This window comes from Trichechus manatus, unplaced genomic scaffold (assembly GCF_000243295.1).
Source record: "Trichechus manatus latirostris isolate Lorelei unplaced genomic scaffold, TriManLat1.0 scaffold00075, whole genome shotgun sequence".
Taxonomy (NCBI): domain Eukaryota; kingdom Metazoa; phylum Chordata; class Mammalia; order Sirenia; family Trichechidae; genus Trichechus; species Trichechus manatus.
The window spans coordinates 11860328-11886764 of record NW_004444011.1 but is presented as its reverse complement, the minus strand read 5'-3'; the positions used below and the strand labels follow the sequence as shown (position 1 = coordinate 11886764).

The following is a 26437-nucleotide window of genomic DNA, read 5'->3' as shown; positions in this document are numbered from 1 at the left end:
GTTCTTTATCTCTTCATTTGATGTTTTAGGATTTCAGAATTGTTGTATTCTCTGTTTGGCTTAGTTTTTCAGATCTTTGCTGTGGAGGGATGGCGTGGTGCTTCTGTCTAGAGCGCCATTTTGCCGGAACTCTGATAAAGCTTTTATGTGGTGGAGCTGGGACTTGTGAGCCCTGATATGTCTGATTCAGTGCTGTTTCCAGTATCTTATGTGACTTTTCCTTTACTCCTTCTGACACTGAACTGCAAATATGTTTCAAGAAATATGTAAATATCTTTTCAATATTAAGATATTTAGAAATTAGGATACATTTTCCCCAAAGATGTGTGTTTGGATAATATAACAAAACCTCTTGCTGTCGAGTCAATTCTGACTCATAGCAACCCTATAGGACAGAGTAGAACTGCTCCATAGTGTTTCCAAGGAGTGGCTGGCGGATTCAAACTGCCAACCTTTTGGTTAGCAGCCTGAGCTCTTAACCACTGTGCCACTAGGGCTCCATGGTAATATATAAGGGGTCAAATATCTTGGCCTTAGTTTCTTAACCTCTAAGAGAAGATGATGCAAAAATAATTGTTACTATAGAAAGTATAGATTGAAAGCACAAATTATTTTTAAAGAATAAATAGTTGATGACAGGAAATTTTGTCAGTCCTTAGCATTTACAGGTATAATGCTGGCATCATGAGCCCTATGAGGCCAATCCTCAGGAGACAGTGAGTCATCCTGCTAGTAAAGTGTGTGCGCCAGCACTGCAGCTATGAGGGAGCAGACCTGGGTTCAAGTTCCAGCTTTGACATTGACCATGAGACCTAATGTGGGTTATTTAAAATCTCTAAGCTTTAGTTCCCTCATGTCCAAAACAGGGATAACATAGAATTTCCTTAGAATGTTTTAAGAAATTGAATAAGAATATGCATATACAATTCCTTGCTTAGTGCCTGACATACAGTTGTTGTTACATGCTGGTGAGTCAGCTCTGACTCATGGTGACCCCATGTACAACAGAACAAAAGATTGCCTGATCTTGCACCATCTTCATAATTGTTGGTCTACTTGAGTCCATTGTTGAAGGCACTGTGTATTTTGAGTGCCTTCCAACTTGGGGACTCATTTTCTAGCACTGTATCAGACAATATTCTGCTGTGATCCATAGGATTTTCATTGGCTAATTTTAGGAAGTATATAACCAGTCCTTTCTTCCTAGTATGTCTTAGGCTGGGTTCTCTAGAGAAGCAAAACCAGTGAAGAATATATATATACATATATATAGAGAGAGAGAGACACAGAGAGAGATTTATCTCAAGGAAATGGTTCACGCAGTTGTAGAAGCTGGCAAGTCCCAAGTCTGTGGGTCAGGTGTCAAGCTGGAGGCTTCTCCTGACTCACGTAACTGCAAGGCCTGATGAATCCAAGATCAGCAGATAAGGTGGAAGGCTGCTGGCTCACAGGCTGTGGAGTCCAATGAATCCCAAGATCAGCAGGCTATATGGCAAGCCACTGGCTCAAGTCCCAAGAACTGAAGGTCAGATGATGACAAGCTGGATGTAGGATCAAGAACGAGCAAGAGCCAGTGAGCTTTGACAGAACACCTATATATACTGGATGCAGGGCACACTCTGAGGAAACTCCCCTTACAACTGATTAGATGATCACATCAAATCACATTACGGAGGTGATAACACTATATTACAAAATGGAGCATAACTACATCATTACATAACTGCCAAACTATATCATTACATAATTGCCAAACCTCTGAGAATCATAGCCGATCCAAGTTGACACACAACCTGAACCATCACAGTCCACCCCTTATCAACTTGGCACCTGTGCACATCTCCTTAAACCATACACAGTCTCTAAATAAAGAAAATTACAAAGTCACACTTGCACCTAACATGATACAACTAACATGGGTACAACAGAAAATGCACCAGTTCCATTTACATCTTATATTTTATAATAATTAATGGATTAAGGGAGGGAAGAAAACAAAAATATATACATGTGTATATACATAAACACACATATAACAAAACAAGGAAGAAATACTCATAACAATTATAGTCCTCATTTCTGCAACTGGTCACATTGTCATAACTGGTATTTAGAACTACTTTCTTCCACCATCCATTCTGTATTCCCTTTGCCCTCAGCAAGCGCCTCAGCTGGCTGTGATTCTTTGCCTGGTGGGTGACCTAAATCTTCATTCCTGAAGGATCTGGGCCATTAGTAGTCATGTTGGAATTGGGTTGCTATAGTTTTCCATTGACTTTAATCACAGGGCATGGTAATACTAAGAGATGCCCTAAGGGATCTCCTGCATTCCAGACATACTCTTCTTTATCTCCATTATGTAATATCAGTTTGATTTTCCCTTGATAATCAGGCTCAATCACACCAGCTGTCTTAGTTATCTAGTGCTGCTATAACAGAAATATCACAAGCAGATGGCTTTACCAAAGATAAATTTATTCTTTCACAGTTTAGGAGGCTAGAAGTCCAAATACAGGGTGCCAGCTCCAGGGGAAGACTTTCTCTCCCTATCAGCTCTGGGGTAAGGTCTTTGTTATCAATCTTCCCTTGGATCTAGGAGTTTCTCAGTGCGGGGACCTCTGGTCCAAAGGACAGGCTCCACTCTTGCCTCTTTTTTCTTGGTGGAATGAGGTCTCTCTCCTCTATGCTCAATTTTCTCTTTTATATCTCAAAAGAGTTTGACTCAAGATACAATCTAATCTTGTATATTGAGTCTTGCCTCATTTAACATAAATGCCTCTAATCCTGCCTCATTAACAGCATAGAAATTAGGATTTACAACACGTAGGAGAATCACATCAGATCACAAAATGGAAGACAACCACATAATACATGGACTCATGGTCTAACCAAGTTGACAAACATTTCTGGGGGACACAATTCAATCCATAACACCAGGCAACACAGTAACTACCTTCTTTGCCTGTTGATCCAGAGGTATGAGGAGTCCAAAGTGGCCAGGTTACATTCTTAACTTCCAATTCAATGGAATCATTGTGTGTCTCCTGGAAGGAGCATTACTCCCTTTGGAACTAAGACTTCTAGATCCTCAGAGCGTAGAGTCGTGGGGACAGGAAGCAAAAATTTTGTGAGTGGGTTACTAGGGGTAATAGTGAGTGGTGCCACTCCCGTTTCCACACCTTGATTCCTAGACCCGTGAATCCTGTCTATGGCAGGAGCAGAACTATGCACTGGATGCTGGTTTAGAGCATATGTAGCCTCCTGGATAACATTGTCCAAACTCTGCAAGGTATTTAGAAGGCCATTGCATTGTTCTATCAATCCAGCTGCTTCAGGATGATGGGGAACATGGTAACCAATGAAATCCATGAGCATGGGCCCATAGCTGCACTTGTGAAGTGAGTCCCTTGATCTGCTGTGATGCTGTGTGGGATATCATGACACTGGATAAGGCATTCTGTAAGTTCATGGATGGTAGTTTTGGCAGAAGCATTGCAGGCAGGGACGGCAAATTCCTATCCTCAGTAAGCGTCTATTCCAGTATGAAAAAAATGTTGCCCTTTCCATGATGGAAGCAGTCCAATGTAATCAACCTGCCACCAGGTTCCTGGCTGATCACCTCAAGGAATGATGTTATATAGTGGACACAGTGTTGGTCTCTGCTGCTGGAAGATTGGGCACTCAGTAGTGGATGTAGCCAAGTTGGCCTCGGTGAGTGGAAGTCCATGTTACTGAGCCCATGCATAACCTCCATCCTTGTCACCATGCCATTTTGTTCATAAGTCCATTGGGCAATGGCAGGAGTGGCTGGGGAAACAGGATGCCTGGTTTCCCAGAATGCATCATCCTATTCACTCGATTGTTAAAAATCCTCCTCTTCCAATGTCACCCTTTTGAGAGGATTCACATGAGACACAAATGTCTTCACTTCTTTAACCCATTAGGAGAGGTCTATCCACCTACCTCTTTCCCGTACCTCCTTGTCACCAATTTTCCAATCATGTTCCTCCCAAGTCCCTGAACATCCAGCCAAACCATTGGCCACAGCCCATGAATCAGTATACAATCACACATCTGGCCATTTCTCCTTCCAAGGAAGTGAACAACCAGGTGCACTGCTTCATGTTCTGTCCATTGGGAAGATTTCCCTTCACCACTGTCCTTCAGGGAGGTCCCATAGAGGGGCTGTAGAGCTGCTGCTGTCTACTTTTGAATGGTGCCTACATATTGTGCAGAACCATCTGTAAACCAGGCACCAGTTTTCTCTTTCTCAGCCAACTGATCATAAGGGACTCCAAATGAGGCCATAGGTACAGACTAGGAGAGGGCAGGTAATATGACAGGAGTGGAAAGCATGGGCGTTTGGGCCACTTCCTCATGCAACTTACTTGTGTTTTCAGGTCCTGCTCAGGCCCCATCTCATTTATACCACTTCCATTTAATGATGAAGTACTGCTGTTCAGGTCCAAATTTATGGCTCTGTAGGTCAGAAAACACCTAGTTCATGATGGGCAGCTCAGGCTGCATGGTGATTTGGTGGCCCATGGTTAAGTGTTCAGTCTCTACTAAGGTCCAGTTACAAGTCAAAAACTATTTCTCATAAGGGGAGTAGTTATCTGTAGCGGATGGCAGGGCTTTGCTCCAAAATCCTAAGGGTCTGCGCTGTGATTCACCAAGAGGGGCCAGCCGAAGACTCCAAATAGTATATCTGTCACTGACACTTCAAGCACCATTGAATTAGCCAGATTATATGGCTCAAGTGGCAGAGCCACTTGCACTGCAGCCTGAATCTGTTGCAGAGCCTTCTCTTGTTCTGGGCCCCACTCAAAACTAGCAGCTTTTCAAATCACTTGATAAACAGGCCAAAGTAGTATACCCAAATGAGGGATATATTGATTTAAAATCCAAAGAGACCCATCAGGCATTGTGCCTCGTTTTTAGTTGTGGGAGGGGCCAGATGCAATAACTTATCCTTCACTTTGGAAGGAATATCTTGACATGCCCCACAGCACTGAATCCTTAGAAAGTTCACTGAGGTAGAAGGCATATGAATTTTTGTCAGATTAATTTCTCACTCTCTAGGAAGCAAATGTTTTACCTGTAAGTCCAGAGTTATTGACATTTCTTCCTTACTAGGTCTGTCATGGATTGAATTATGCCCTCCCAAAAATCTGTGTATCAATTTGGCTGGGCCCTGATTCCCAGTATTGTGTGGTTGTCCTCCATTTTGTGATTGTAATTTTATGTTAAGGAGGATTAAGGTGGGATTGTAACAGCCTTATTAAGGTCACATCCCTGATCCAACATAAAGGGAATTTCCCTGGGGTGTGGCCTGCAGCATCTTTTGTCTTACAAAAGGTAAAAGGAAAGGGAAGCAAGCAGAGAGTTGGGGACCTCACACCACAAGAAAGCAGTGCCGGGAGCAGAGCGCATCCTTCAGACCGAAGCTTCCTGCGTAGAGAAGCTCCTAGTCCAGGGGAACATTGATGATGACGAGACCCTTCCTACAGAGCCAACAGAGACAGAAAGACTTCCCCTGGAGCTGATGCCCTGAATTTGGACTTCTAGCCTACTAGACTGTGAGAAAATAAATTTCTCTTTGGTAAAGCCATCCACTTGTGGTATTTCTGTTACAGCAGCACTTGATGACTAAGACAAAGTCCAATCAGCATAATGTCACCAAAGTAATGAACCAGTGTCATGGGTTGAATTGTGTCCCCAAAAAATATGTATGTTAATTTGGCTAGGCTATGATTGCCAGTATAGTGTGATTGTCCACCATTTTATCATCTGATGTGATTTTCTTATGTGTTGTAAATCCTAACTCTATGATGTTGATGAGATGGGATTAGCAGCAGTTATGTTAATGAGACAGGACTCAATCTACAAGATTGGATTGTATCTTGAGCCAGTCTCTTTTGAGATATAAAAGAGAGAAGCAAGGAAAGAGATGTGGGGACTTCATACCACCAAGAAACAAGAGCCAGGAGAATAGCGCATCCTTTGGACTTGGGGTCCCTGTGCTGAGAAGCTCCTTGACCAGGGAAGATTAACGACAAAGACCTTCTCCCAGAGCCGACAGAGACAGAAAGTCTTTCCCTGGAGCTGGCACTCTGAATTCAGACTTCTAGCCTCCTAGACTATGAGAGAATAAATTTCTCTTTGTTAAAGTCATCCACGTGTGGTATTTCTGTTATAGCAGCACTAGTTGACTAAGACAACCAGTGTGATGTCTTGTTGAAGGGAAAGGCAATTAAGGTCCCAGCAGAATAAATTATGACATAAGGCAGGAGAAGTGTTGATATAGTTCTGAGGTAGGACAGTGAAGGTGTGTTGCTGGCCTCACCAGCTGAAGGCAAACTGCATCTAGTAGTCCTTCAAAACTGGAATTGAGAAGAAAGCATAGTCCAGATAAACATCTGCATACTAGGTAGCAGAAGATGTATTAATTTGCTCAAGCAATGAAACCACATCTGGAACAGCAGCTGCAATTGGAGCCACTACCTGGTTAAGTTTACAATAATCCACCGTCACTCTTCATGATCCTTCTGTTACAACTGGCGATTTGAATTGGGATGTGGTGAGAATTACCACCCCTGCATCCTTCAAGTCCGTGATTGTGGCAGTAATCTCTGAAATCCTTCCTGGAATGCAGTATTGCTTCTGATTTATTGTTTTCCTACTTTGGGGCAGTTTTAATAGCTTCTACTTGGTTTTTCCATAGCCTTTACTCCACTTGTTGGGGATCCAGTGTGGAAGTTCTGCCAGTTGCTGAGTATATCTATTCCAATTATGCATTTGACCTAGGGAAATCACTATAATGTGGGTTCAGGGACCCACTGGACCCACTGTGAGATGACACTGAGGCAAGATTTCATTAATAACCTGACCTCCATATGCCCCTACTCTCACTGGTGAGCCATAGTAACGTTTTTGGTCTCCTGGAATTAGTGTAAGTTCAGAGCCAGTATTTGTGTTGTCATGGATTGAATAGTGTCCCCCAAAATATGTGTCAACTTGGCTAGGCCATGATTCCCAGTATTGTGTGGTTGTCCTCCATTTTGTGGTCTAATGTAATTTTCCTATGTGTCATAAATCCTTGTCTCTGCCTGTGGTTAATGAGGCAAAATCAAGTTATGTTAAAGAGGATTAGGGTGGAATGCAAAACCCTTAGTCCGGTCACAGACCTGATCTGATGTAAGGGGAGTTTCTCTGAGGTGTGGCCTGCATCACCTTTTATCTTACAGGAGATAAAAGGAGAGAGAAGCAAGCAGAGATATAGGGACCTCATTATCACCAAGCAAGAAGAGCCAGGAGTGGAGTATGTCCTTTTTGTCCTGCAGTCCCTTCACCAAGAAGCTCCTAGACCAGGGGAAGATTGATGACAAGGAATTTCCCCTAGAGCTGAAAAAGAGAGAAAGCGTTTCCCTAGAGCTGGTGCTCTGAAGTTGGACTTCTAGTCTCCTAAATAGTGAGAGAATAAATTTGTTTGTTAAAGCCATCCACTTGTAGTATTACTGTTATAGCAGCACTAATAACTAAGACATCAGTATTTCCCCAAAAGTGATTATTTCCTTTTCCCCAGTGAACAGTCACTCTCATAAAAGGAAGTAGATCCCTTTTGGGAAGGCTGGGAGAAAGATTAACAGTATAAATTTATTGCAGTGAAGTTGGGTCCTTCCTCAAGGGGACCCAGTCTTCCTTTCCTTCAAGGTGTTGGTGGTCTGTAAACTAGCTCAAGTCTGGGAATTGATTGAGAGGCTGTGACTTCCTGTTCTGGCTATTTGAGTTAGACTGCCGTTCACTTGACCTAGAATTCTTCTGCTTGTATAGGTGAAGTAAATATTTAGTAGATTTTCCATATATTTCACTCCTAGGGACACCATGACTGATTAACTAATGCCATACATCCATACTAGTCAGATTATTCTGATTACTGCTTTGATTCCACTGTCCGTTACGGTAACAACGCCCACCTTGTCTTTGTCTGTTGAGAGCCACCACTTGGCCCCTAACACCGTAGCGTCCAATCAGCCCCATTGTATTTAGGTGTTTTAATTCAGTTAGGGCAGTTCCCACTGTCAAATCTGACTTACATAAAATAGCAATCACAGCAGTCTTCAAGGAGGCTGGGTCTCCCTTCACAAATTTGTTCCTCACCGTTGTGGTGAAAGGTGTGTCCTCTGGGCACTCCCTGGCTGGGTCTGTGGGTGTAACCTGATAAATCTACTCTAACATGTCAGTTTCCCTAAGCCTTTGGATACCTTCTTCTGTAGTATACCAAAGCAGGTTTGGCACTTCAACTTGATTTAGTGTAGGCCACTGTGTAATCCATGCTTCAAAAAACCAATCAAATAAACAATTAATCCTTTCCTAACCTCTCAAGCGGAAACATTGAATGAAGGATCTGTGCTTATTGGGCCCATATCAATACACTCAGACTGATGCAACATTATTTTATGATCCTTGCATCATTATCCCACCCCTCCATAGCCATTGCCACACATATTCCCCAGGCTTCTGTTTGTACATATTAGAAAACTGGAGTGTAGCATACCTCCTCTTGCATCACAGTCTGTACTTCACCTTTTGGGGCTCATTGGGACTTAAGTCTAGTTATAGGTCTAGAAGCAAAAATGGATGATGGGGATGTGTTCTGAGAACATTCAGCAATGTCTTGAAAGGCATCTGCCTCAGGTGATGCCCCAGGCAATGACTCAGACAAAGCCTCTTCAGACACAGATGGGTTAATCTCATCAGATAGGGGAGGAGGGGCTAATAGTTTTACTGCATAGGGTGGCTTAGCAGGCAAAGATGGAGTAATCTCTTCAGATGACAGTGAGAGAGCTGGTTCTGTTGGCAGGAGTGATTCAATGCAATTTAGGGGCTCACTGTCCCCAGCTTCTTGATTATCTGCCCATATGTCCCCATCCCAAGTTTCAGGATCCCATTTCTTCCCAATCAATGCCCTCACTTTAACTTCAGACACCATTTGAGGAAGGGAATTCAATTGATGTTGTAATTTTGCCACTGTTATGATAAGACTCTTGGTTTGGTTTTTGGCAATATCAACTCTGTTACTACAAAAAATAAAGCTTGCTTTCAGGGCACAAGCGGTAACTTTGAAGTCTTTTTTGTGGCATTTGAGCTGTGACTCTGAAGCCCTGAGCTCATCTATTTCTTTCACCACCTTGTCTAGCGAGAGTAAGACCAACCAACAGCTTCCTTATACTTCTCATTCTGAGAAAATTGTAGAAAAGTATCAAACACACGATCACCTGGAGTCTTGCCTTTCACCAATACTTGATCTATTGTTGGTGATACTTTGCATATTTTTATTGCCATCTCATGCCATGGATTAGCAGTTGCCTCTTTACTACTGGAAGCAGAGTCATCAACATCTTTAAGACTAACCAGACTCGACAATGAATTTTGAAAACTCATCCTCACAATTTTCTTTCTCTAGAACCACTCTCAGTACCAAATGTCTTAGGCTAGGTGTACAGATAGATAGATGACAGATAGATAGATAGACAGATAGATAGAGATAGAGATAGAGATGTATAGAGAGATTTATCTCAAGGAAATGGATCACATGGTTGTAGAGACTGGCAAGCCTCAAGTCTGTGGGTCAGGCTAGAGGCTTAACCTGACTCACATAGCTGCAGGGGCCGACAAATCCAAGATCGGCAGATAAGATTGAAGGCTGCTGGCTCACAGGCTGTGGAGGCCTTCGAATTCCAAGATTGGCAGGCAATACAACAGGCCACTGGTTCAAATCCCAAGAACTGAAGGTCAGATGATGACAAGCCAGATATACGATCCAAAGTGAGGAAAAGCCAGCAAGCTTTGTCAGAAAGTCCATATATATTGGATGTTGGTCACATCCCTGAGGAAACTCCCCTTGCCACTGATTTGCTAATCACATCAGATCACATCATGGAAGTGATTATATCAGAAAATGGAGAATAACTACATCATTACATAACTGCCAAACTACATCATTACATAACTGCCAAACTACATCATTACATAACTGCCAAACTACATCATTACATAACTGCCAAACTACTGCGAATCATGGCCCAACTAAGTTAACACACAATCTTAACCATCACAGTCTGTAACCTGTCTGCCATGGGTGACCCTGCTAGTATTTGAAATACTGGTGGCCTAGCTTCCAGCATCACAGCAACAAGCATGCCATCACAGTTCGACGACTGACAGTTGGGTAGTGGTGACATACAGTAAACAGTCAGTAAACATCTGTGTTATTGTCTCAGGCTGAACTTAATATTTCTATTTAAAATATGATCACGTTTAATCCTCAGAGTGATTCTGAGAAGTGATAGAGGCAGATGGTAAAACTGAAGAAATTATACGCTATAAGGGATATTCCTGGAAGCTAGAGATTTTTGAAGATCTTTTGTCCCTTGAGAATAATGAGGGCCAACATAATGATATCATTATTATTTTATAAGATATTTTAATTTTACACAGGGTTTTTGGTTTCATTTTCTCACCTGATATGCACACCAGTGTTGTGAGGTTGACTAGTGTATATAATTCTCATCTTATAAGGGAGTAAACAATCTCAGAAAACTTAAGACATACACGAAGTCAATGGTAGAGTCTGACTTTAATCCTGTGCTCTTTACTCTTGTTAATCACTTCCTCATTTTTTAGTATTGTTCTTTTTTTAAGGATGCCTCTCATAATTTGTAATAGCCCAGGAAGATGCTGTGAAGAATGAAGACAATCTATTTACATACACACCAGACTATATATTCCAGTCAGTAAGAGAAATCCTTTCCTGGGACATCAGTGAATGTGTGAGACCACTGAGCAACATGGCTAGCCATGAAGAGGGTAGCTTGGGGCAGGGGAATCCTGGAGGATTTGTGGGGTTTCCAGACTATCTTGGGGCCCAGGGCTATATTTCTAGAATTCTCTTGAGTCCTGCAGAGTACAAATACATTAGACTATGACATGTCAGGAATCCTGGGCAGTGCAAAATTTGAAAAACCCCAATATTTTAGGCTACATTTTGCTTATTATAGTCAATAGAATTTTGCTGTTGATCTGTTTTAAGTAATGTTGGTGGTGATAGTAGTAGTAGTTGTAATCATAGTAGCAGTAGTAGTATTAGTAAAATAACAGCAAATATTTATTGAACAATTACTGCTTACCAAGCACAATTAGAAAACAGTGCATGCATTATTTTAGTAAATTTCCTGTATTAGTTTCGTAGGATTGCTGTAACAAAATACCACAAACTTGCTGGCTTATAAGAACAGAAATTTATTCTCTCATAGTTCTGGAGGCTAGAAATCAGAAATCAGCTTATTGACAGGGCATTACTCTCTCTGAAGGCTGTAGGGGAGAATCAGCTCCTTGCCTTTCTCTTAGCCTGGCAATCCTTGACTTGTAGATGCACCGCTCCAGTCTCTGTCTCTGTCAGCACATGCTGTTCTCCTGTATGTATCGATGTTTCTTTTCCTCTTCTTATAAGGACACCAGTCATATTGGACTAGGGCCCACCCTAGTACAGTATGACCTCATGTTAACTACTTGTATCTGCAAAGACCCTATTTCCAAATAAGGTCACATTCAGAGGTACCAAGGGTTAGGACTTGAAGATATCTTTTTGGGGAGCACGATTCAACCCATAACATTATCTAATGTTTATAGATAATGATAATTATAATCCTCATTTTATCAATGAGGAAACTGGAGCACAGAAAGGAGCTTAAAAGATCACACAGCCAGTGAGTATTGAAGCCATAATTGAACCTGAGGCATTTGTCCCCAGAGACTGGTCTCTTGACTGCCTTAGTATTCCAGAGCAGCACATCCAATGAAGCACACAGCACTAGGAACATCTGTGCACTGCGGGACAGACTGGCTAACCTGAAGGAAATAGAGCTCGCTCTTCTCAGCACCTCTGAGAAGGTCATCATTAAGTTACTTACAGTTAACTACACACCAGTGCTTAACAGTTTTTCCCAGAACACTCCTGTTTCTCTCAGTGGGTCTGCCGTCTTCTTATATAACTCAGTATCAATATCTTTGCCACGCTTAACCACAGGCTCGTTCTTCCTTGCCCCATCATATCCAGTAAGTCAGCAAGTGTATATTTACTTTTGCTTTTCTCTCCCTGCCGCATGCAGTGTCATCAGATTCCATTCATTCTTCCTTTTTCACATCTCTTGCATCAGCTCTTGTTTTCTATGACTGTAGTCTTATCCCAATTATGCCCTTATTTCTAGGGATACCATACAGTTGGGTTTCTGGCTTGGTTCCAAAAATTTCCATATATTCAGTTCCAATGTCAGATCATTTGTCCTTTTTTTGTTGTTCAGGGAAACATGAAGAACATTCTATTAACTAATGCAGGGACTGTGGCACCCTTACCAACTGGCATCGTTACCTTCTGCTGCTTCTCTCTCTCTAATCCCCTCCTAGTCCTTGTTGAAAGAAAGATCTTGAAAAAAGTTTCTGTGCATCCGTTCTACCTCAAAAATCTACTCTTCTCCTTGTGTGAAGAAATAAGTTATGACATAATGCCACATAATTTTAAAGCTAGAAGGAATCTTAGAGTTCATCTTGTGAAATATTTCTCACAATACAGATAGACAGTCTACTTCTGATTTTACAGGGAATTCACTACTTTTTGGATCTCTAACTATATGAACAGTCTTTCTTATTTCCTTATGTTGAAGTAAAATCTGCCACCATGTAACTTCCTTCCAAGTCTTCGTATTAACTTCACCTCCTCTTCCTTCCCTTTATATGCCAGTGATTTGACCATGGACATGAGCTCTGCCCATCGTCCCTTGCTTTTCCCTTTTTATTGCTTTCTGAGTACTCTCACCTGTTCTCATAATGTAACACCTGCCACTAGTGTGATGATGACTCCCAAAACCCTGTCTCCAGGGGTGACTTCCTTCTGAGCTCACTGTGTCTACATTACAGCTTTCCAACTATTTGAAGGAGGCCGCAGCACTCTGCCATCTCACCTACTTCTCAATTCGGTCTGCTAAGTCTTCTTTTCTGGTATCCAGAGTTCCATCACTTCTTCTTGTCTTATGGTTTCTGGATCTTTTACTCTTTTGAGTTTCTTTGGGAGACTTCCTGGCTTGTAAATGTCTGGATATGTTCTCACTAATGCAGCTCGAGACTTCAATAACAACGTCACTGTTGTTTCATAAGTGAGGGTGCAATTGACTAAAATTCCTGGAAAAACTTGTTCTCCAATTCAGGATCTCCCCATTCTGAATTTGCCTTAAAAACCAAAGACTGTGCCTTACGTGTCTTTATATCCTTAGAACAAAGTGTAGTAAGTGTATTTAAAAAAAGTTTAGATGAGTGGGCAAATGAATGAATACTTAAACTATTTTTTTATGCCTGAATTCAGTAATTTCCTCTTATTCTTGCTAAGTATCATTATACTGGTTTTAGCCACCTTCTAATCAATTGAAATTTGTTGAATTCTGATTCTGTCATTCAAAACGCTAGCTGTCCCTCTTGATTTTGTGTTACCTGCAAATGAGGTGGCGTATCATCTTCATCTCCCCTGGAGTCACTAGTAAATGTGTTACATGGGGCCGTTTTACTAGAAATTCTCCATGTTAACAGTGATCCACTAGTGTATTCTCAAATAGCTATGAACCTACGTATCTGACTTTCTTCCTAGTTCCCATTTACTTTGTGCCTCTTTCAATAAACATTTATTGAGTAGCTTTTGGCCACTTGGCAGACATTGTCCACATGCTGAAATCAGGTGTACCTGTCATCATATCCTAGGACTTAGGATGGCGTTCAAGACTGTCTGATCTCTGTCTACCTCCTTTTCCAAACTACTTCCCTACACAGATTCTTTATTATAGCCAGTGTTATTCACAGGCTACCTGGAAATACATAAGGCATTACACCTTTCCTTAGGGAGCTTGTAGTCTACTGTGAATATATACTGCTACACATAAGAACATTACAAATGTACACAAAATCACCAAATTACAATATATAAGAAATCACTTAATATTAAGTGACCCATTACAAGTCCTTCATTATCCCAGAGAAGAGCATCATCAAAACTATTGATACTCATGGTAGGAGGGGTATCATTTTTTATTCATCCTACCTACCTGTCATGAATTGAATTGTGTCTCCCCTCCCTCCCCAAATATATGTCAACTTGGCTAGGCCATGATTCCCAGTATTGTGTGGTTGTCCTTCATTTTGTGATCTGATGTGATTTTCCTATGTGTTGTAAATCCTAATCTCTGCCTGTGGTTAATGAGGCAAGATCAGTTTATGTTAAAAAGGATTAGGGTGGGATGCAACATACTTCCTCAGGTCACAGCCCTGATCTCATGTAAGGGGAGGTTCCCTGGGATGTGACCTGCATCACCTTGTATCTTACAAGAGATAAAAGGAGAAAGACACAAGCAGAGAGATAGGGACCTCTTACCACTAAGAAAGAAGAGCCAGGAGTGGAAAGCGTCCCTTGGACCTGGGCTCTCTGAGTTGAGAACCTCCTAGATCTAGGGGAAGATTGATACCAAGACACATGGAGCTCTTCAAGGAACATCGGGCCTGTAGATGTTGAAAAGAGACAAGGACTTTCCCCAGAGCTGACAGAGAGAGAAGGCCTTCCCCTAGGCTAGTACCCTAAATTTGAACTTCTAGCCTCCTAAACTGTGAGAGAATAAATTTCTGTTTGTTAAAGCTATCCACTCTTGCTATCTCTGTTATAGCAGCACTAGATAAGTAGGACACTACCCTCCTCTTACTCCACCCCATCAACTCACCCCAGTGCCTTGCACTCAACAGGTGTTCAATACATGTCATTATGGATTCAGGTTTCTTAAGAGATCGCGATGCTTTGGAGTAGTCAGTCTTCCCTTGAAGAGCAAGTCTCATGAGGGAAGCTAGATTTTTTTTTTTTAATTGTACTTTAGATGAAGGTTTACAAAACAAGTAGTTTCTCATTAAACAGTTAGTACACATATTGTTTTATGACGTTAGTTAACAACCCCGTGACAGGTCAACACTCTCTCTTCTTGACCTTGGGTTCCCTATTACCAGCTTTCCTGTCCCTGGGCTGTTGTGGCCCATTAGTCTCATTTTGTTTTATGGGGCTGTCTAATCTTTGTCTGAATGGTGAACCTCAGGAGTGACTTCATTACTGAGCTGAAAGGGTGTCCAGGGGCCATACTCTAGGGGTTTCTCCAGTCTCTGTCAGGCCAGTAAGTCCGGTCTTTTTTTGTGAATTAGAAATTTGTTCTACATTTTTTCTCCAGCTCTGTCCAGGACCTTCTCTTGTGATCCTTGTCAGAGCAGTCAGTGGTGGTAGCCAGACACCATCTAGCTGTACTAGACTCAGTCTGGTGGAGGCCTTGGTAGCTGTGGTCCATTAGTCCTATGGACTAATCTTTCCCCTGTGTCTTGTTTTCTTCATTCTCCCTTGCTCCCGAAGGGGTGAGTCCAGTGGAGTATCTTAGATGGCTGCTCACAGGCTTTTAAGACCCCAGACGCTACTCACCAAGGTAGAATGTAGAACATTTTCTTTATAAACTGTGTTATGCCAATTGAGCTAGATGTTCCCTGAGACCATGGTCCCCACAGCCCTCTTCCCAGCAATTCAGTCCCTCAGTAGTCTGGATGTGTCTATGGGGAAGCTAGATTTGAGCTGAGCTTACAAAGATGAGAGGAAGAAGATATTCTAGAAAAGTGATGAGTATTAGTAATAGGCTGGTGTAGGAATAAGCATGAATTCTTTAAGGGATGGGAGAAAACCAATTTGCTTAGGAAATAGGCTGGACACTATTGCAGAATCGTTAGGAGTGTGAGTTTTGGAGTTAGAAAGATCTAGATTAGTACTGATCTTTCACGTCCTAGCTGCGGGGCATTGGGCAACTTCATTAAACTTTCAACATCAATTTCTTTATCTGTAAAATAGGGGTGATACCTTACTCAGAGTGTTGTTATGAGGTTTGAGTAATGGATGTAAAATGCTTTCCTGTGGTCAGTGCCCTAAAGCCAAATATTGTGTCTTATGTATCTTTATATCCTTAGAACAGAGTGTAGTACATACCTTTAACAACAGTTTAGATGAATGGGTGAGCTCACTAAGTCATAGTGTAGAGCGGAAGTGTTATTGTCACATGTTGGGGAGTTGAGGCCAGATTGATGGGAACCTTGAAAGACAGGCAGGGAGATTTTGACTTAATGAGTTACATAAAAGAGAATCTTTATCAGTTTCTGACCAGAGAATGGTTTCCCAAGTTACTGTCTGATTCTTCCTATCCACCATGTTTCCTCTGTGAGAAATCTTAGGGATTAGACATTTTTGCTTCACAAACAGGAATCTTCAACCCCCTGTGGCTGAACTCAAGCCTTTCTTCTTGAGCCCGTCTCCTGGGGGAGTCCTCATTGCCAGTTCACGACAGATGTGCACAGAGTTCTCCTTGTAACCCCCAGCTCAGTCTTTTCTCTCTGGAAATGTCATCATGACCACAAGTCCTGTTTAGCTAATTTGTACTATGGTTGCATCTTTGCATTAATTTTAGCCTCGGTAAATCTTCAAAGACGTTTCTATGATATTTCTAACATAAATTCCATTTCTCCTTAACAAAATTATAAGCATACTCTAGCAGTAAATCAAGAGTTTTCAAATGGAGGTTAACATTATTTCTAGTTAATTAAAACTCAGACTTGGATTACCCGTTGCTGTCAAGTCAATTCCAACTCATACAGATCCTATAGGACAGAGTAGAATCTGACCCATAGGGTTTCCAAGGCTATAAATCTTTATGGAAGTAGATCACCACATCTTTGTCCCACAGAAAGGCTGATTGGTTTCAACCACAGACATTTTGGTTAGCAGCCGAGGGCTTAACCACTGTGTCACCAGGGCTTCTTCAGATTTGGATTAGTACTCACATACTGGTGATTCCATTCATTCATTTAGTATTTATTAAATTCATACTATGTGCCAATTGAAGCAGGACTGGGCAGTGTTTCCTTCTGTTGTACATAGGGTAGCTATGAGTCAGAAGCAACTTGACGGCACCGAACAGTAACAACACATGCCACACATCCTTTAGTATTCTGAGGTTCTTAAACTTGGATGAGAAACAAGCTACCTCTTTATTCTTACTAACCTCTAATGGAAGGCTAGCATATCTTTCCATTATGAATGTTGGTGAAGAACACAGTAGAATTAGCAGTACCTGTGACTTTATTGGAATCCTAGTGGCACCGTGGTTAAGAGCTCAGGTTGCTAACCAAAAGGTCAGCAGTTTGAATCCACCAGCCACTCCTTGGAAACCCTATGGGGCAATTCTACTCTGTCCTATAAGGTCACTAGGAGTCAGAGATGACTCAATGACAAAGGGTTTGGTTTTTTTTTTTTTTGGTGACTTTATTACATAGATTTTCTTCATATCATTTACCATAGATCTTTTTATATCACATTACAATTGTTTCAGATACCTCAGAATATGGTTTATGATCTTCACTACCTTGAAATTATGAGTGATTGCAACTTCTACTTGATCTTAAGTATTCCCTCCCCTTCTCCCCCCACAAAAAGCAGTACAATGTATTCATAGAGAAGCACTTATGTTACTGTATCACAGTTTAAAAAATATTTGGATGACTGTATATTAATATAATTGGCTTTTTAAAAAATAATTTTATGCATTTAAAAATTTTATTCTGAGAAGGGTCCATAGGATTTGCTGGATTCTCAGAAGGTGTATTGCACAAAAAGATTCAGGAACATAGTTCTAGAATCTGAAGACAAAGTAGTGAACAAGACAGATAAGGTCCCTGTTCCCATGGAACTTATACTGGGGTTTGAGGAAAGAAGGATATGACAAGCAATAAACAAGCAAAGAAATAATCAGCACAATTTCAGATATTCATAAGGACTGCAAAGAAAATATTACAGGAATGTGATTAAGAATGACCAAGGAGGGAGAAGAAGATGACCACAAGGAGTCAGTCATGGAAAATCTGGGGATAGAGTCCCCCAGGCAAATGGGTCAGCCAGTATAATACTCAGGTGGCTAAGCTTGGTGCGGTCAGGAAATAACCAGAAGGCCAATATGTCTAGATATGGGGTGGGGGGGCTCATGGTAAGTGATGAGGTAGGCGAAATAAGACAGATCAGATCATATAGAGCATGTAGGCCTGGGTAATACGATTCAGTTTCATTCTAATTACATTACCCATTGGAGGTTTTTGAGAAGGACCGTAACAAGATGCACTTTACTTTTAAAGAATATGACTCTGTTTGCTATACAGAAAAACTTTTGCTAGGCAAGAATAGCTGCACCAACAAGAGACCAGTTAGGAAAGATTGCAGGTGAGAGATGATAGTGGATGACTTATGGTGTTAGCAGACGATGGATTTGAAATATATTTTGGCAGCAAATCAGATAAGATTTGAAGATGGATTGGAACATATATGGAGGAGGATTTGAGTTCTGTTTTGGACATGTTAAGTCTGAGTTGCCTATTAGACATCAAAGTGGAGATGTCAAATAGACAGTTGAGTGTACAAGTCCAGAGCTCAGGAAAGAGGCCAGTATATATATATTGGTGCGTGGTATTTAAAGCCACAGGGCTGTATGAGATGATTTAGGGAGATAATATAGAAAAGGGAAAGCCCAGGAATAAACCCAGAAGCACTCTCACCTTTTAGTGGTAAAACTGAGAACTCCATAAATGCTCTTAAAAAAAAAAAAAAAAAAAGACCAGGTGCTGTGGAGTCAAGTCGATGATGACCCTATGTGTGTCAGAGTAGAGCTGTCCTCCATAGAGTTTTCAATGGCTGATTTTTCAGAAGTAGTTTGCCAGGCCTTTCTTCTGATGCATCTCTGGGTAGCAGATGAACATGTTAACATTTTGTACCACTGAGGAACTCCTATGAATACTCTAACCTGTCCTACTAGGACTGAGCACTGCAGGAACTTGGATTTGGGTACAGACAAAGAAGCTAAACTACTAATTTAAATTACCTTCAGAACTCTAATTTTACTCAGGTAGCACCAATCCTGGCCATGGAAGAGGAACAATACTACCTGCTAACTTACGTGTACTGTATTTTTGTAGCATGCTTACAAAAATACCTAGGTGGGGCATGGTTGGCAAAAAAATGTAGAAGGTCCACGTTATTTGTGTAAAAATATGTTACCTCCAGAACATGTAAGTGGGGCTAAAGTTGCAAGAAGCATGACAGGATTAAGGAGAAATTCTTAATATTTTGAAAGAATTGAACACTTCCTATACATTATCATAGAAATGTAATTAACATATGTATGTATTTAACTAACTTACTTAAACTGGGCCATTGTCATAAAAGGAAAGAGGGAGGCAAATATTTTATTAGAGAAAATCTTTGAGTATATTTATCTTCCATAAATTAATGATGCTGAATACATGTTGTAATTTTCTGCTGTAAGATTATAATATTATGCACAAATTATATTCTTAATAACTACTTGGTTGATTGATCATACAATGTTAAGAAATGATCCAAAAACACGTTTGAAAAATTACCTGATTTTTTTTTTGGTTTAAGTAAAAAATAATATCCAAATGTTTTTGCTTTGAATGGTCTTTAAGTATCTAATAGTTATCAACTCTGTATGAAGTTAAAAAAAAAAAAGTGAAAAACATGGGTATAATACAACTTGAGAAAGATAAGCTATTCTCTGGTTTTCACTTCGTCACCAGAGCCTGAGCTCTTTTTCTTATCCAGGATTCTAATTAATGAAATATAGAAATGTTGAACGTCGTTTGACTTGTACTATGATGTTTTTAGTAGTCTCTATGGTTTTCTAGAGGAGCCCTGGTGGCGCAGTGGCTAAAGCACTCGGCTGCTAACCAGAAGTTCAGTGGTTCCAATTCACCAGCTGCTCCGTGTAAGAAGCACGTGGCAGTCTGCTTCCTTAAAGATGTACAGCCTTGGGAACCCTATGGGGCAGTTCTGCTCTATCCTACAGGGTCGCTATGAGTTGGAATCGACTGGATGGAATGGGTTTCATTTGGTTTATTGTTTGCTAATTATTTGGACATCTCTCACCCCTTTGTTCTGGGAAAGTATTCTGGTGTTTGTGTGTGTTCCTTTTTGCCATACTCGCATATTGGGAAATGGAAATAGGGAAGCAGTAGCTTCTTAGAAAAACCATAGATGAATTAGCAAAATGTAATAGGAACTGTTGATCTTGTACATTATTGCTTTTGCTTGTTTTTTGTCCTTTGCTAGGAGGCCTGTTATGATGATGTGTATAGTACTCACCACACTTCCCAGCTTCAGCTTTTCTATAGCAGTGACTGAGGTATGGAATTTTGACTTCTTCTGCTACTGGATTTTGAGATTTTAAAACTTCCCATTATTGGAATTTGATACAGCGATGTGCCCAACAAATTTCTTAAAGTTCATTTTATCCAGTCTTATTCCAAATTTTAATATATATATATTTTTTAAAGTATTAAGATCATTGTTACCTCTGTAATTACAGAGGAAAGTTTTGCAGTTAATTTTTTCAAAAATTCCTTTTGTGTCTGTGTGTGTGAGACAGGAATGTTCTTTTAAGATGATTTTTTAAAAAAGCAGAGTAAGGAATTTAAGAGTAGATACACATTTGTATCTTCTACCAACCTTCTATTTTTCATGATTGTCCTCAGTTCTAAATGGAAAATAACGAGGTTCCAGGAAACAACCACTCACACACTAAGACGTTTGATATTCTATCTATTGACGAATAATTTGCACATGATATTTATTTGAAAATAACTTCGAGTTTATGTTTCGACTGAATATGGCTTTAAAAGAACTCTGAATGTTGGATGTTTACAGGGCAGGGATGTTATAGGTGGAACTTTCTTGCTGCGAGAACTTCATTAGCCGAGAGGGTCAAAGAAGAATGTCCCACTAAGCTTAATAATTTCCAAGGTGCTGTGTCAGATAGACTTTTCATTTCTCCAAAGTGTACATCTTCAAGTACTCTGTCATATTTCATTTATACATTGAGCAACTATTCATTCAGTGCATATTACATGCCAGGCACTGTTAGGTACTGGAGATATATAGCTCTTAGGAAATATGACTAAGTCTCTGGCCATCGATACTTTATTTACTGAATCACGGAGAAAAATAAACAGGCAATTAAAATAAGCATGATGAGTGTTGTGAGAGAAGTGTCGTTAACAGTGACATCATTGTTAGTACACAACCTAGATGCAATATTAGGACAATATGGGAATGTATAGAGCAATCTCAGAAGACCACGTAGACGGACACTGCATCAAACTACAACAGATGAGTTTTTAAACTAGATTTTTCATTCTCCCCACTCCAAAATCCTTGTAAAGTGCTTGAGAGGTACCCACGTGCTTAAAAAAAAAACAAACAAACCATTTACACTGTTTCAAGGAACACCGTTATCATAAAATCATGGCATAGCTAAACGTTTAACAGCCCTTTTTGGTTCTTTTCCATTATGTCTAACTGTTATGTACTTTCATTTCCTTTTTTCTTATTTAATATTTCAATGTAGTCTAACCACAAATGGAAAAATGCACAAAACATAAATGTACAATATCAAAGGAATATCACAAAGCAAATCTCTGTGTAAACACTACTCGGATCAAGACATAAAACATCACCAGCTCCCTAGAAGCTACTCCCATGTTCCTTGCAATGATTACCTTTTCTTTCTCCCCAGAGGTAACGTCTATCTTAACTTCTAACACCACAGATTTGTTTGCTAGTGTTTGAACGTCTTTTAAGGGCAATCAAACATTTTATATACATATACATACGTATGTTTATCACTTACATGTATAAATGTATGTATATGTCTGTGTCTGGCTTCTCTTATTCAAAAGTATGGTTGTAAGAGTCATTCCTGTTTTTGTGAATAACTGTATGTAGTGCATTCAGTTTCCTTGCTGTAGAGTGTCTCATTTTATGATTGTATCACAATTCATTCATTTTGGCTATTACAAAGAATGCTGCTCTGAACATCCTTGAACGTGTCTCCGGTGTCCACGTGCACGCGTTTCAGTTGGTTAAATATCCTTGTGTTGAACGATGGTCGTAGGATATTCAAATGTTCAATTGTAACAGATAATGCCAGTTTTCCAAAGACGTTGTAGTAATTTAGACACCCAGTAGAAGTGCATGAGAATTGCTGTTGCTCTGTGTCCTCACGAGCACTTGCATTGCCAGTTGTTTTATTTTAGCCATTCTGGTGGGTATGTTCTTGAGTGTCATTGTAGTTCTTAAGTTGCATTTCTCCAGCAATTAATGAGGTTGGGCATCTTTTCATTTGTTTTTGGTCATGTTTTATCAAATGGATGTTCAAGTCTCTTGCTCATTTTTTACTGCCTTGCTTATCTTTTTCTTATTGATTTGGAAGAATTGTTTACGTATTTAGACAAATGCTGTGTTAATTATATGTATTGCAAATATCTTCTACTGCTCTGTAACTTCCCTTTGTACTTTTTAAAAAAAAAATTTTATGTGCTTCAGATGTTAATAATATCTTTTGATGAGTAAAAATTCTTAATTTTAAAATACTCCAATTTATCAATTTCTTTCCTTAATGAATACTGCTTCTTATACCTTGTTTAAAAAATATTTTCCTACCTTGAGGTCCTGAAGCTATTCCCTTATAGTATATTTTGGGGGCCATATTGTTTTAGCATTCTCATTTAGATTCATAATTCATCTAGAATTCACTTTTGTGTATGTGGTATTTTCAATGGCCTCATATGCATGTGAAAGATGGACAATGAATAAGGAAGACTGAAGAAGAATTGATGCCTTTGAATTATGGTGTTGGCAAAGAATATTGAATATACTATGGACTGCCAGAACGAACAAATCTGTCTTGGAAGAAGTACAGCCAGAATCCTCCTTAGAAGCAAGGATGGCGAGACTTCGTCTCACATACTTAGGACATGTTTTCAGGAGGGACCAGTCCCTGGAGAAGGACATCATGCTTGGTAAAGTAGCGGGTCAGCGAAAAAGAGGAAGACCCTCAACTAGATGTATTGACACAGTGGCTGCAACAATGGGCTCAAGCATAGCAATGATTGTGAGGATGGCGCAGGACCAGGCAGTGTTTCGTTTTGTTGTACATATGATTGCTATGAATTGGAACTGACTCGATGGCACCTAACAATGACAATATGTTGTACAGCAGAGTCAAGTTGTATTTTTTTCTAAATAATATTCAAGGGGCCCAGTACCATTAATTAAAATGACTGTACTTTCCCCATTTCTTTACAGTTCTATCTTTCTTATAAGGCACCTGAGCACATACACAGTCTGCTGCTGGGCTTTCTGTTCTGTCCCATCCCATTGCCTAGTTTTCTATTCCTGTGCCAATACCACATTGTCTTAATTCTTGTAGCTTTGTAATACTCTTTAAATCCAGAAGAGTAAATCTTCTTATCTTGTACTTTTTCTTTTAGAGTATCTTGACTCTTTGTATTTCCATATAAATTTTAGAACCACTTCATCATTTTCCACAAAAAATTAGGATTTTGATTGGGGTTACACTGAATTTTTTTTAAATATTAAAATCATATTTTAAAGCCTTATTTTCTAAGTCTTTGCTGTTTGTATGTAGAAATAATTTATCAAATTTGGGGGAGGGCAGTTTCTTATGCAATCAAATAGTCTATGAATAATGATATATTTTCCCCCTAATACTAATGCCATTGATTTCTTTCTCTTGTCTTAATATACTGCCTAGGATCTCAAGTACAATGTCGAATAGAAGTGGTCACAGTGGCATCTTTGTCTTGTCCTTGATCTCAGGGAAAAATGTACAACGTTTCACCATTAGAATGATGCTTGCCATAGATTTTTTTTGTAGATACCCTAATGAGATGAAGGAAGTACCCAAAGCCTAGCTCTCCCTCGTTGGAAGACCTTAAACTCTAATTTTTGTCCCATTAGTTTTTTGAGGCTGGACTCTCAAAGCCTGTGCTCACCAAGAGGATTGGAAGGAATTACCCATTTCGTCATTATCAGGAGCCTACTATTATATTTTTACCTGCATTTCCCAAGCTCTACCTTAAACTGAAAGTTCTTTCATTAATGCGAATCCTTCATCACAGTTCCTCACATCTTTAGAAATGGTTCCAGATCCTGTGGAGTTTAGAACTGAGAAGCTGAAAATCAAGCTTCTAGTGTTTTTATTAAATGTATTTATAATCAATTTAGTGTTGTTTTCACACTATGAAAAGAGTTTTGAACAAAGAAAGCACAATAATTTAATGTTTCTGAATGGTTTTCTAAACACAGGTTCAAAAGAACATTAATGGTTCCACTGATGTATTAGCTGATACCTTACCGGACCTGCCAGTATCTCTGGTTCTGACTTCCTTAATTGTGGTTGATATTATTGAAAAACTCAGGATATATCCTCTCAAAGGGAGTCAAAAGTGTAAGTATTCTTTTAAATATAAATTCGTATATCTTTCACCTTTTTGCCACCCCTTTTTGTTTAATGATACCTTTTCTTAGGGCAAACATTACTGATAGAGGATCATTGCAAATGAAGATATCTAAATATAATTATTGAAAAAGCAATTTTGATAGCTAGTTATACTTATTTTATTTTTTACTTTTTTATTTAGTTTATTGTTGTAGTTTAAGTGAAAGTTTACATTTCAAGTTAGTTTCTTATACAAAAATTTATACATCATTGTTATGTGACTGTAGTTGCTCTCCCTATGCTGTGACAGCACACTCTTCCTTTCCACCCCTGATTTCCCATGTCCATTCAACCAGCTCCTAACCCTCTCTGCCTTCTCTTCTCACTTCGGGACAGAAGCAGCCCATTTAGTCTCATGTATCTACTTGAGCTAAGAAGCACACTCTTCACAAGTATCATTTTATGTCCTACACTCCAGTCCAGTCTTTGTCTGAAGAGTTGGCCTTGGGAATTGTTTTAGTTCCGGGTTGACAGAGAGTCCGGGGGCCATGCTTTCCAGGGTTCCTCCAGTCTCAGTCAGACCATTAAATCTGGTCTTTTTACTAGAATTTGAGTTCTGCACCCCATCTTTCTCCTGCTCCATCAGGGACTCTATGTTATGTTCCCTGTCAGGGCGGTCATTGGTGGTAGCCAGGCACCATCTAGTTCTTCTGGTCTCAGGCTGATGAAGTCTCTGTCTATGTGGCCCTTTCTGTCTCTTGGGCTAATACTTTCCTTGTGTCTTTGGTGTTCTTCATTTTCCTTTACTCCAGGTGGTTGGGCCAATTGATGCATCTTAGATGGCCACTTGCTAGCTTTTAAGGCCCCAGATGCCACTCACCAAAGTAGGATGCAGAATATTTTCTTAATAAACGTTGTTATGCCAATTGACCTAGATGTCCCCTGAAACCATGGTCCGCAGACCCTCGCCCCTGCTACTCTGTCCCTTGAAGTGTTTGACTGTATTCAGGAAACTTCTTAGCTTTGGTTTAGTCTAGTTTTGCTGACTTCCCCTGTAATGTGTGCTGTCCTTCCCTTCACCTAAGATAATTCTTGTCTGCTATCTAGTTAGTGAATAACCCTCTCTGTCCCTCTCCACCCTCGTAATCATCAAAGAATGTTTTCTTCTGTGTTTAAACCTTTTCGTGAGTTCTTATAATAGTGGTCTTATACAATATTTGCCCGTCTGTGACTGACTAAGTTCACCCCGCATAATGCCCTCCAGATTCCTCCATGTTATGTTTCATGGCTTCATCATTGTTCTTTATCGTTACATAGTATTCCATTGTGTGAATAAACCATAATTTGTTTATCCATTTGTCCATTGATGGGCACCTAGCTTGTTTCCATGTTTTTGCTCTCGTGAACAGTGCTGCAATGAACATGGGTATGCATATATCTATCCATGTGATGGCTCTTATTTCTCTGGGATGTATTCCAAGGAGTGGGATTGCTGAATCGTGTGGTGCTTCTATTTCTAGCTTTTTAAGGAAGCGCCAAATCGATTTCCAAAGTGGTTGTACCATTTTACATTCCCACCAACAGTGTGTAAGTGTTCCAATCTCTCCACAACCTCTCCAGCATTTATTATTTTGTGTATTTTGGATTAATGCTAGCCTTGTTCGGGTGAGATGGTATCTCATTGTAGTTTTGATTTGCATTTCTCTAATGGTTAATGATCGTGAGCATTTCTTCATGTGTATGTTAGCCACATGAATGTCTTCTTTGGAAAAGTGCCGGTTCATATCCTTTGCCCATTTTTTATTTGGGTTATTTGTCTTTTTGTTGATGAGGTTTTGCAGTATCTTGTAGATTTTAGAGATTAGACGCTGATCGGATTTGTCATAGCCAAAAATTTCTTCCCAGCGTGTAGGTTGTCTTTTGACTCTTTTGGGGAATTCTTTTTTTTTTTTTTTAATATTTTTTTG

At 40.0% G+C, this 26437-nt stretch overlaps 1 protein-coding gene across 1 annotated transcript in view; it reads left to right on the top strand.

The window, feature by feature from the left end:
- Nucleotides 1-26437, top strand: part of TMEM236 (transmembrane protein 236) — a 54294-nt gene that overhangs the window by 10977 nt on the left and 16880 nt on the right. Inside the window, exons 2-3 of the mRNA XM_004380578.2 lie at nucleotides 20282-20354; nucleotides 24338-24479. Of these exons, the coding sequence (XP_004380635.1) occupies nucleotides 20282-20354; nucleotides 24338-24479 (215 nt within the window). The remainder of the gene's footprint in view (nucleotides 1-20281; nucleotides 20355-24337; nucleotides 24480-26437) is intronic.